This window comes from Spermophilus citellus (assembly GCF_964194105.1).
Source record: "Spermophilus citellus genome assembly, chromosome: 5".
In the NCBI taxonomy this organism is placed as follows: Eukaryota; Metazoa; Chordata; class Mammalia; order Rodentia; family Sciuridae; genus Spermophilus; species Spermophilus citellus.
In genome coordinates, this window is record NC_138186.1 from 67,341,048 (window position 1) to 67,353,712 (window position 12,665).

General features: G+C 37.8%; 1 protein-coding gene across 1 annotated transcript in view; it reads right to left on the reverse strand.

Annotated features, from left to right (window-relative positions):
* The window catches only part of PKHD1 (PKHD1 ciliary IPT domain containing fibrocystin/polyductin), a gene marked incomplete at its 5' end in the record, with an annotated part of 435,617 nt that overhangs the window by 275,499 nt on the left and 147,453 nt on the right, over nt 1–12,665 (reverse strand). Inside the window, one exon of the mRNA XM_081295270.1 lies at nt 18–228. Coding sequence (XP_081151396.1) covers nt 18–228 — 211 coding nt within the window. The remainder of the gene's footprint in view (nt 1–17; nt 229–12,665) is intronic.

Here is a 12,665-nt window from a genome sequence, read left to right on the forward strand (position 1 = left end):
AAGCTGTCACTCAGTACCTCAAGGGTGACTTCAGGTGAAGGTCTGCATGGTGCACAGCCTCCACAATGACAGTCTCTTCCGCTGGTCTGGCACCTTCGACACCTGTCCCACTGACAATGACCACTTCATCCCCAGTATGCCAGTCCACAGCGTCTTCTAGAGACAACACTCTGTCTTGGGCATGGGCAGCTGCTCGAAGATGGGTGACAACTACTTCTGGCAGTGAACCTAAAGCAGCCCAGAGAAACAAAGTTCAGATATTTAATAGAGAATGTGATGTTATTTGGCCAAAGAATTCTGTGAAAAACAGTCTGGAACAAACTTCAAAATCAAAAAGCACCGATTTTTGGATACTAGTTTTGGTTTTGGTTTGGAGTAAGCTGGGAGGGGGTATTATTTTCTCATCTCTGAAAGTTGATAATAAAAGCAATCCAGGATAGAGTAGTATGGTCATCAGACTGAACCTGGATGGGAGTCACAGTGTTGCCATAACATAACCAGGTTCCTTTCAGTGAACAGGCTTTAGTTAAAACAGGAATAGCATGGTCTTCCATCACTAGGTTTTAGGAGAATAAAATGAGACAATATGTATGAAACATCTAGTTTGGATCTTGCTACATTATAGACTCTCAATAAATGTTATTCTTTTTTCTTTCTTTCCTGCATCACATTGTGTTTTGAGAATGAGATTTTTTACTACTTCTTTCTTATTCCAAAAAGAAGAAATGATCCTTAAGCTCTGATGTAGAAGGCAATAACTAATTTCCCATATGAAGACTTCAACTCACTTTACAAATAAGGTAAACAGAGTGGAAAATCAAAATTACTTAGGAATGGTTGTCTTGGTGCATTAAACGATCCCTTCAAACACTAAACCTGAGTGCATCCAGGATAGGCTTGCTAAGAAAATTTGAAGAAGGGAAAACTTGTGAGTCTGGGTATCTTAGTTTTAGATATCTTAGTTTGGGTTATCTTAGTTTGCACTACACTCTGGCATTTCCATCTGACTCTCCCCATACCAAGCACCTTAGTCCTTAACTAGCAAAGATTTAAGAAGATCATCTATCTCTCAGTTTACTCTGGACTTTTCCAGCAAAGGTCATGGAAAATTTTTTAAGACATTATCTAAAGCAATATTTTAAAAAGCATATGGGTTACTCCCAACTCCTTCCTTTTTCCCCAGTACACTTCCTTCCTCCTTTGCAATAGATCATAATTTACCTTTAGCCCACAGCAAGTTACTGTCCTCCCTTGTTGCACTAAAATAAAGTAATAATACTTGAATCTCTAACTACAGAGATAGCCAACAATAAATCATTTTCAAATTATTTTAAACTTCCCTTTTTTTATTTCTCCCTGTGTGTGCAGACACTTGCACCAATAATGTTGTTCTAGTCTTAGGAAGGTCTCAGGTTAATGATGTAATTTCTAAAGTTTACTCAGGCAATAATTTTATCTTAAAAATATTTACAGAGTTCAAAATTTCTAATTATAGGGCAGGTGAAAATTAAGACATAAATCATCCCCAAAAGAAAATAATTTTAATTTTATTGCTTGTTTGTATATCTTAACCTTTGGGAACAATAAAATGAAATAAAGTTTGTTTTTATGTATATGCATATGTGTGGATTTCTCTGACCTCTTCTTGACTGTCTATGTAGAAAGATTCATGCCAAGCATAGAAAATGTTTATCAAGTACAATGCAAAATGCTCTCAAACTTAATGACACATGTTCACAATGCTCAGTCAATATGCAAGGACCATCGATTATATACATGCAAGCTATGTGTGGCAGAATCGAGAGTGGAGATCACAAAGATACTACTCAACTAATTGTTCTTAACAGTGGTCAAGTCAGAATGAATGGAAAAAGATTACAGAGAATCTTTAAAGGCCATTTTCAACTATTAAAATACACTTATGTCCTTTCAAGTGTCGACAGAGTCTCTAGAAAGCAGTAAGACTATCTCATAACTTTTTTTCATTCGAATTACAGAAATGACATATCTATGTATGATCACATCGAGCCTGAATATTTCAGGAGTACCAGCCTAGAGAGGCTGGAAGAGTTCTAACCTAGAGCCGGTGCCATAGATTTCAATATGCAATAGCTCTGTAATTATCACAGTATGCATGATTCATCTCTCCACCTGAAGAATGGATCATGAATGCATGACCACTGTTTTGTGTTTTTTTATATATGTCACAATTCCCAACACAGCATTGGACTCGTGGTCAACATTCAACTCAGGGTGGTTTAAACTAATTATTTTAAATTTTTTCCTATAGACAATCACTTGTAACACCCCCCCCCCCGTCAGATTATAACTAACTGAGCATACAATATCCAATATATAAAACACAGAAAAAAGTTACTGAAATTTTTGAATAAACACAACCTAGTTTTTCTCTGATGTAAGAACTCTTTGGGTTTTTTTTTTAATTTCACAAATTGCATAAATGAGAAACTAAAATTCTTCAAAAACAAGGTTGTGTAATAATGAAGCCTCAGTACCTAGTTCTGAAAGCAGGACTTCTGAATCCAGGACTAGAAAACTAGATAAGTAATTAAATTCCTAGCCTCTATAAATTAACTATACCCAATTAGCTTTGATTCTCAAAAATCACATGCATTACTTTATAAAGGTTATTTAAGCACCACACAAGGGGGACTGGTGGTGCTCTCTGCTAAAGAAAACATGGCACACGTGTGAGTCATTCTCTTTGTCAAACTCCTGAAACCCAGCTTGAGCAGCTCCCTTCCTTTCTGTACCATAAATCAAAAAGCATATAAAAGCAGTTTTAAAAGCTCAGTAATTTATAAATATACTTAAATGACAAAAGGAGTATGGTCTTGTAATTTAATCCAGTGTTTAACCACATTTGGCTTTCAACATTGACCTGCTAACCAACAAACTATTCATTTACTCCCACTAATGACTTCTGCTCATAATTATATTTTCTACAAATTATTGTTCAAGCATTTCAGTGTCATTCATCTATAATTAGTCAGTCCCAGAGAACCATTCTTACCAAATGGGCATGGAGAGAAAGAAAATAAACTTTAAGGGTTGACACACTTTAAAAATCTCTAATTGTCTTCTGTTTATATTGTAGGAATTAAATCTTTATTTCAAGTGAATAACTGCCAAGATTTTTCCAAACCATTTAGAAGGAATAAAGGGAAGGAAGGAGAGAAAGGAGGAAGGGAGGGAGAGAAAAAGGAACTATTTGATTAAAATAATATTGACATCAGAATAGAAATATAAAGGAACTCACAAAAGAAGCCAAAAATTTTATTCTCAAGTATACACACTGTATTTCACCCTTATCTTTGGACACAGCTTCCCCATTATTATGGCAAAACAGGAAATGCTGTATTTTCCTACATATACAGGTAAACACTTCTCAAGCACCTGGAAGACAAAACAAAGTGAACAGAATCCCCTTTATCCAATACTCACTACTAGTACAAGAACTACACAGACTAAAATCACAAATGCTCCATGCTAAGAGATGAGATTGAGGGAGACCCAGGGTCTAGTGGTGCACAGACAGGGAGCACTTCACTCACAGCAAGGGAGAGGTTGTTTCTGGAATGCCTCCCGGAAGAGTAATAGCTAAGCTGGATTTTGAAGGATAAGCCTTTTGCCCAGGTGACAAAATGAGAAGAGACATTGTTCATGTGCCATTTCCCTCTGCCCTTGAGAACCACTTGCTGTGATATCTCCCTTGGACAAAGACAAAATCTGGAAGGGTACCCTGCATGAGCTCCGTTATGTGTGTGTGCACCGTGAGCCTTCTGCATCATTATAGGTTCATCTCAGTGGTCCTGAGCAAGCAAGGAACTCCCTCCCTGAAGGAGGGTGAATCACCCACCAGCAATCCTCTGAAAAGGGGCAGATCAGCCAGCTACATCCACAGCTGAAGTGAACATTTCTGCATTGTGATGAAAGGGAATTGGGACAAGGTCTGTTCTAAGACTAAGGACTCCACTGTTCTTTTGGCACAAGGGTTTAGACTAAAGCTAACCATTGTTATTTAAAATGGCACAATGAGCAATATTTTCCTAAAGGTATCAGAGGAAAATCTAGCTTTCATTTCTATGCAATTAGAGCTTTATATTTTTGTGGCTTTGACTTGAAACAAGTCTGAGAAGAAGCAGGACATTGTAAGATAAGTGGAAACATCTGGATCCTTGTTTCTAGCTCCTGTGAGGATTTGAGGTCTTCAATAAACACCATGCTTAGGCCATACAGAACTAAGTGAATGTCCTTCAGTTAGTGATGTAAAACCCACTTGGTCATAGAAGAGCTAAAGTCTTCTATGAAATATCTTTAACATCTACTTATGATTACCCCAAAGATATATTTAAAAATCAGCTATGCTTTTTTTAAAATTTTATTTTATTTTTTGCCTCTTAAAATTTTTCCATCTCTCAATATTGCCACACTGAGGACCAAGCTTTTATCACATGAACTTTGGGGGAAAAACTTGAACCATTTCTAAACCACAGCAGAGACCTTCCATCTCTTTTCAAAGACTATCATAAAAGCAATTGTATTAGACAGGAGGAATAAGTTCTAGCATTCCACAGCACAATAGGGTAACTATATTTTACAACAACCTATTATATATTTATGAGAAACTAGAAGAGAGGAGCTTGAAGGCTCTAAATATAAAGAAATGATAAGGAAATGGAAATGCTAATTACACTGATTTAATAAGTACAAACTGTATGCACATATTAAAACATTACACAGCACCCTGTAAGTATGTAATATTATTGTGTTAATTACAAAATAAAATTAAAAGAGTAAAAGCAATTTTGGCTTTTAAATAAGCTATGTAAGCCTCACAAATGCAACCATAAAACACAATTTTCAGAGAGTTGAGGGGATACCATAATATAAATCAGCTATACTTTTGATCAGATAGATAATCATTTTGATTATCATTACTAGGTTTTATGTCTTCCAGGAGAGGTTATGGGGACAAGAAAAACGGTTAATTTTTAATAACTACTTTTAGAAAAATTATGAATGTATTATACTTAAAGTACAAATTTAGAGAAGGAAAAAACAGAAAAGCACTTGCAATATTAACTCATTAATATATTATTCCTTTCCTATGTGTATATACTGAAAAACTTTAATATTTGTAAAAGAAAAATGCTATAATTCTATGCATACCTTCTCTTTTCTTTCTTTACTCTTATTAGAAAATAATTTATTACAACACAGCATCAGTGCTAAGACTCCTGTGTGCAGGACTCTTCTATTATCCTACTAGGGGACTCTTCCCCCACTTGCCTTGGAGACCTCTTCTATCAAGAGGTCAATATTGGATCTCCTAGGCCAGGGAATCTACCCTCTCTTTCAGAGCCTCATTTTTCCTTTTCTAACTCTTTACATTCCCCAGTGAGGGCCTCCTGCTCCACCTCTTCCTCTCCTGCGGTCTGATGAATATTATCTTGTTTTGCTTTGTAGTTTTTAGCTTCTTATCCAGTTCCTCACCCTTCACTTTCACTGTCACCATCTTCTCTTTAGGAGGGTCATAAGGTTTGGGATGCAGAGCCACAGCAGACACCTAGGGATGGAAGATGGAGGACTCCTATTTGGAGAACTCCCAAAAGTAGAGGAGTGGTAGTAGGTAGAGCCCAGGTAGAACTCAAGAGCGTCTACAGATGCCACCATTGTTATTTGAGGGGCTGTCTTTTTCTCCTTTACCCACTATGCTATGTTTATACATGATCGCAAGCAGTAGTCAGGCCTCCTATCTCTAAGAGATACCCACTTCACTGCCCAGCTCTAAACTAAAGGAGCGGAATGGAAGCTCATGGGGAAAGGTGAAGAGGCTGCAAGAAGGTGAAAGGGAAAAACTGGTGGGTTTTCTGGGAGATGTTCAATGGGTCATTGCCTGGTTGGGGGGGGGCTCATTACTAGTCTCCTGGATTAAGGGGACACAAGATCATACATATCATTCAACATAGCTAAAAGCTCATCTGGCATGGTCTCCAGGTTATTTACATCCATCAGGACATCAAAGTCAAACCCCCTCCAGCTCATTTTATCCAATATACAATCCATCCCAGGGAAGAAAGCCATGCAGAGTTGTCTAAGCCATTGACCAACTCATTCAGACAGCCACTCAGATGTGAAGCCCACCTTCACCTTATCAATTGAGAACCCATGAGGTCTACAGTGCTTGGATACCTCCAGGTAGCTGTCTAAAGACCAAGGCTCCCTGCAGACCCCCACATCTGACTGGTTGATGAGAGACATCAAGTTCTCCATTAGTGACTCATTATTTAGGAAGCTGATCTTGGTTATGTTATGGGGCTTTGATAAGCAAGTAATGTGCTTACTTCAAGGTATCTTTGTGGGTCATGGCAATACTGCTGCTGAATGCTGTGAAAAGGGCCGTGGCTTAAGTTCCTGGGGGTGGCCTCTGAAGAGCCTGGCACTGGTGCCACTGCTACAAAGCCAACAATGACAGGCACTGCTGCCTCTACTATGCCATAGTGACCAAGGACCCTGCAGGAAAGGAGGCAGGAAAGCACACACATGCAGACAGCTCTCCGTCTAGGACATGCCATTTTTTTTTTCTGTAAATTCCTTTACTGAATACAGTAGGAACACAAATTTCTTCTCTTGAAGTTCTGGAGATCAGAATTCTGAAATTATTTGCATTCAGATAAAGTCAAGGTGTTGTCCGTTCTGCCTCCTTCCAGAGGCATGGGGAGGATAATTCATCCCTTGCCTTTTCCCCTTTTCAGCATCATGCATAGTTCTGGGCTTATAGCTCCTTCCTCTTCCTTTAAAGGACATCACTCCTATCTCTGTTCCCAGCATCATATTCCCTCCTCAGACTGACACCTTCTGCATTATTTTTATAAGGACCAACGTGATTACACGGGACCCACTGGTATTCATGATACTCTCTTCATTTCAAGATCTAAAATTTAATTACATCTGCAAAGTTCCTTTTACCAAATATGGTAATATTTGTGGGTCTCCTGGATCAGGACTGGAAACATGTTTCAGGGTCATTTTTCAGCCTCCTATAATTGCAAAAATATGGAGTAAATAGTGTTGAGAACATTAACTAGCCACTCAGGGGAAAATTGGATAGATGACTTACAAGGAATATTAGAATAAATTCTAGATTGATTAAAGTCGAGGTCAGCAAACTTTTTTCTCAAGGAGCCAATCTCTATCCTAAATACTCAATTTTGCTACTGAAAGGCAAAGCAGCTATTGCTGGGCTTCAATACAATTTTTTTTGTTCTCAGAAACAAATAGGTAAATATTTAATCTTTTGCATATGAAAGAGTTTCTTGACACAGAATTAAAGGGAGAAATCATAAAGGCAAATTTTTGTATATCTGCAATTACAGAGATCATAAAATTGCATAAAAACAGTGAAAAAAAATTTTTTAAAAATAGGAAATAAGCAGGCTTTTTGTGCCTCTATGAAGAATATCACAAAAGAAACCATAAGGAATAAAGCCTCACTTGCAATCCCAAAATAACCCGAAAAAAAATGAAATTGAGAAGACTTTCAGACACTCAGAAGGAATATCTTCTGTATGTTTGCCACAGAGAAATATCGGTGATGTGTGCACAAAACAGAAGCATCCCATGTGCATCTGAGCCATAAAGAGGGTGACATAAACTTTAGTTACCTCCACATCCAAGCCATAATTTCATCATCTCTCAAAATAATTCCAATTTTTGCTACTTCACAGAGGTGTTGTGAGAGTTAGGTGAGAGGAGAGAATGGAAATAGCTTTGAAAATTATAAAGTGCCAGGGTCTAGGTGAAATCCAATTTTAACAAATACTGAATATAATACCTAATTCAATGGTACCCTTTCTCCATGACCAGGCTATTAATAGTTTTGCTTTGATGACACACGTAAAAGAATGCTCTTTGAAGGGAAAATCACAAGATTGTGCATATATAGCTTTCCATTTACTTAACAGAGATGAGTTTCTTTTGATACTTGAAATGCAAAAAGTGTAAAAGCTGGACTATATTAACCAGTTAATAAACTAAAAGAAGTTTACTACTAGAGAATAGAAATGAAGAGGAAGGAAAATAAGGTTGAAGGTCTAGGCAGGATCCAAGTTATCGAGTACATTAGAGTCATAGCAGAAATTTTGAAGTTTATCTTAGGAATAATGGAAAGCCACTGAAGAATTTTGAGCAACATAATGCTATAAACAGAATTCTGTTTAAAAAATATCACCTTGATTCCAGGACAAAAATGAATTGGAGAGGAAATAAAACAGCAACAAAAAGATGAATTAGAATGTTTATCCAATACTCTAAGCACAAGTCAAAGGTATCATAAATTAAGGTGACAATAAGAGAGATGGAGAGAAACATGTAGGTTCATGAGTAAACACAAAATTAAACAGAATTTGGTGATAGACAAAATATGAGAAATTAGAGAAAAAGATGTATGAAGAATGACAGCCAGATTTCTGGCTGAGAGATTACTAGAAAACAAACAAAAAAACAAAAAACATGCCATCCTTCTTAGAATAATAATGAGTCAAGCTCACCAAATCAAAACTGGAGGCACACAAGAACATTGTCAATAATAAGCTTTTATTGAGTACTTGTATAATGCCTGCCTCTGTGCTTAGTACTTTATATATTTTATTTGGCTTAACTGTAACACTTAGAAATGTTTTAGCATCATCTCAAGATGTGACAGATTAAACACTGAGAAGATTTTCAAAGACTCATAGCTGGTTCCTGCTAGAGATGTAATTTGGACCCAGATCTTAACACTTAATCCATAGGAAAATGGATTGGTGACTACTCCGTGACTGAGCAAACTCAAGCTCACCTAGAGAAGATGCCTTCAACCATACTGTAGAGAGAAAAGGGAGCTAGAAATCCTGAGCTGAAGAGATAGATTGCGGACCTAGTTATTTTCCCTTGAAAAACTTTGTGTCAAGATAAGAGGCTTGATTTCTGCCTGAATTATGTGTCCAAGATATATCTAGAAAATGGGCTCCACTTTGATGACTGCAATGGTTGATTTTATATATCAACTTGACTGGACAAAAGGATGTCCAGACATTTAGCCAAATGTAATTCTGGGTTTGTCTGTGAGGGTGTTTCTGGATGACATTAATACTTAAATCAGTAAACTGAATAAAGCAGACTTCTCTCTCTAATGGGTGTGCCCTGTGTACAATCAATTGAAGATCTGAATAAACAAAAAAAGGGTTAGATAAGGGAACTTCTTCCTGGCCACATTAACTGAGACTTTGGTCTTATCTGGCCTTCAGATTCAGACTGAAACATAAGCTCTTCTTGGATCTCCTGTCTGCCATCTTTCAGACAATAATCCACACCATCATCTTTCCTGATTCTCAGGCTCTAGACTTGGACTGGGAACAACACTTTGTCTCTCCTTAGTGTCCATCTTGCCAACTGCAAATCCTAGAACTTCTCAGCCTCCATAATCATATCAAATCCCAGCCAAAAGAAAATAGAGGAGTAAGTTTAGAACCATAAGAACATAGGTACCATTTTTACTACTCTATAAACAGTTGGGATTTTATAAAGAAGTAGTTCACAGGTTGGTTCGTTTGGTTTTGTTTTTTAATTTTTTATTGGTGCATTATAGTTTCCCATAGTGGTGGGATTTGTTGTTACATATCTGTTCATGTGCACAATCTAACAATATAATTTGGCCAATATCATTCCCCAGTATTTTCTCTTTACCTCCCCTCTGATGTATATCTATTTTACTGGGAGAGGCAGTGAAATAAATACAATTAATAAAATAAATGTAATAGATAATGTTAAAAGCTAAGGGTTAAAAAAGAAAATTATGTTAACTATTCATCACTGTGACAAAAATACCTGTCAAGAACAACTTAGAGGAGGAAAGATTTATTTTGGTTCATAGTTTCAGAGGTCTCAGTCCATGGTTAGCCAACTCCAAACTGTGGGCCTGTGGTGAGGCAGAACACCATCATGGAAAGGCACAGCAGAGGAAAACTGCTCAGCTCATAAGCTGGGAAGGGGGTGGCTAGGGAGAAGATTAAACCCTCCCAGGACATTCCCCCAGTGACCTGTTTCCTTCAGCAGTGCTCCACTCTCCCATAGTTTTCACCACTTCCCAAGAATTCCATTTAAATTATTAATTCATTAAATGCATTAATTCACTGATGAGATCAAAATCCCTTGATCTGATCATTGCCCTAAAAGCCCCACCTCTGAACTTTGCTACATTGGGGGCCATGTTTCTAACACATGACCTTTTTGAGGGTTATTCTGGATCCAAGCCATAACAAAGCAGGGGAATGTCAAAGTGTGTCCAAAGATCAAGTGGCTCTGGGAGATAGGTAATCATTGTTTTCATCAGGAGCAACAGGGCCCCATTTCTGCTTCATGTGGGAAGAATTTGCCTGACAGTGAAGCCAACTCAGGGAAAAGCAGAACCAAGAGCTACAGAGAAACAAAGTCTTAATGCTTTCATTAGAGCACCTGAACTCAGTTGTGCCTCAAGGTTTTTCAGTTATATGAGGCAATAAATGCCCTTATTTTTGCTTGAATTGGGTTTTCTGTCACTTGCAACCAAAAAAGACCTGAGTAATGCCAACATTTTCAAGTATATATAGAAACCTGAAGTACCTTCCAATGTGTTTCTAAGTGGGGTTCCTGCTGTACTTGGATTATTGAATAGCTAGAACTCATTTCTAATTAGCAGTATACATTTACATGTAAACACTTAAAATTAAAAGACCTTAAAAACAGCATGCTCACTTAGACGTGTTTTTAAAAGTTCCTTAAAGTGTAGTTTCTACTATTAATTTAGGGATCCCTTTCTTATAGATTGTTTCATCATCACTCTTGTCCAGATCAATAAGATTTTGGAAGGAAGTTTCTGCCACTGTGCCCAATACAGTTTATTTTTGGCCTTGTTGAAACATTATTGAACAAAACAGAGAAAATGTTTTGCTTCATTTTTTGTTGGTGATGCTGGTTATGTTTTGGACAATATAGAACCAAGAACCACTATTCATGCACTCCAGGGAGAGCTAGCCATCCTGTCCCTGGCTGTCTTCCCATGCTAAACTACACTAGATTTACATACACTGGTGTAAACTGTCTAATCGCAATCTGCTACATCATGCCAGGTGACCAAAACCCCAAAGCTGTACTGAAATTTGTTAGAATTTAACATTGCAGGAATGTTTTTAATTTTCCTCACACTCCATTTCTCCATTCTTTTACATCTTCCTACCTTCCCAGCCCTAAATGACAACAAAATACTATAAAAACAAACAAAACAACAATGGCTCTCCTGTTTTGAATCAGTGCCACTGTATACATATGTTACAGGTATTTGAGCAGAACCCACCAGGACGAACCAAGCATTTGACAAAGAGATGACAAGCACCCCACCTTGGAAGGAGCCTTAAAAATGTAGGGAGTAGGCATCTACTTGGACTTAGCTAAAGGAGATTAATCTAAATCTGCCATCTCAGCCGTCTCTGGAGCAGACCCCATTCTAGGCTATAAGTGATAGAGAAGATTCAAAGGACCTCAGAGAATGCATGAGGCTATTTTTTTTCCATATAAGCAAAGACAGAGAGCTTTGTACATATCCCCATGAAGCTTCCTGAGAGCAGGGGAGATGGACTTTTTTCCAGATTAAATGCTTGCATATGTAGAATATTTGCTGTTGTTCACACCTCTGAGGAGTGGTAAGAATTAGCATATGCACAGGACAGTGAAATAGGTGATGAGTGGAGTATCTATGGGTGGGGAAGGATTTGTAAAAACTTCCTATGATCAAGTGGATTCTAGGGAAGGTAGATGGACTTGAACCAACTTTCTGGTACCCCACCCAAGACCAACCCCAAGGTGGAAGCTTAGAATGTTGCAAACCCTGGTGGGTTTTCCAGATTGGGAAACTGTGCCCTGGGAAGATTGCCTACCAAGCTCCAATGATGTCATGCAGACACCTTAGGAGAGAGAATCAACAGTCAGCCAGTGTTATCCAGAGAGGTAGCAATACCCAAAAGAACACACACTGAACAGTTAAGTGAAAAGCTTGTTCAATTTCTTGCCTTACCTCTCCCCTACTTGCTCACAGCAAGAGAATGTACAACAAGAAAGTTGGGAGGAAGAATGAAGCAGCAGACTGCATGTCTACCACTCCAAGCACTTCCACTACAGCTTTTTAGAGGGAGAAAGGAATGTTTAAGAAGTACAAGACTGAAGGCTTAAACTGGATTCATTAAAACTGACCTTTGTAATATGGGAAAGCAAATAAAAAGTACCAGCCCAAGGTGTTGTTAAAGGACAGTAAAAATATCCATTAGAATATGGATAAAGCTGGGAACTGTGGTGCACGTTTATCCCAGCAACTCAGAAAGCTGAGGCAGGAGGATTGCAAATTCAAGGCCAGTCCTGGCAATTACATGGTGAGATGGTATCTCAAAATTCAAAATTAATTAGTTAATTAATTAATTAAAAGGCTAGGGATGTAGCTCAGTGTCAGACGGCTAGTCAAGAATGTGCAATGTCCTGAGTCCAATCCCTAGTTCTGCAACAAAGAAACAGTTAAATTAAATTTTAAAATAATATTTGAAAAAGAAAGGGCTAGGGATGTTGCTCAGTGGTAG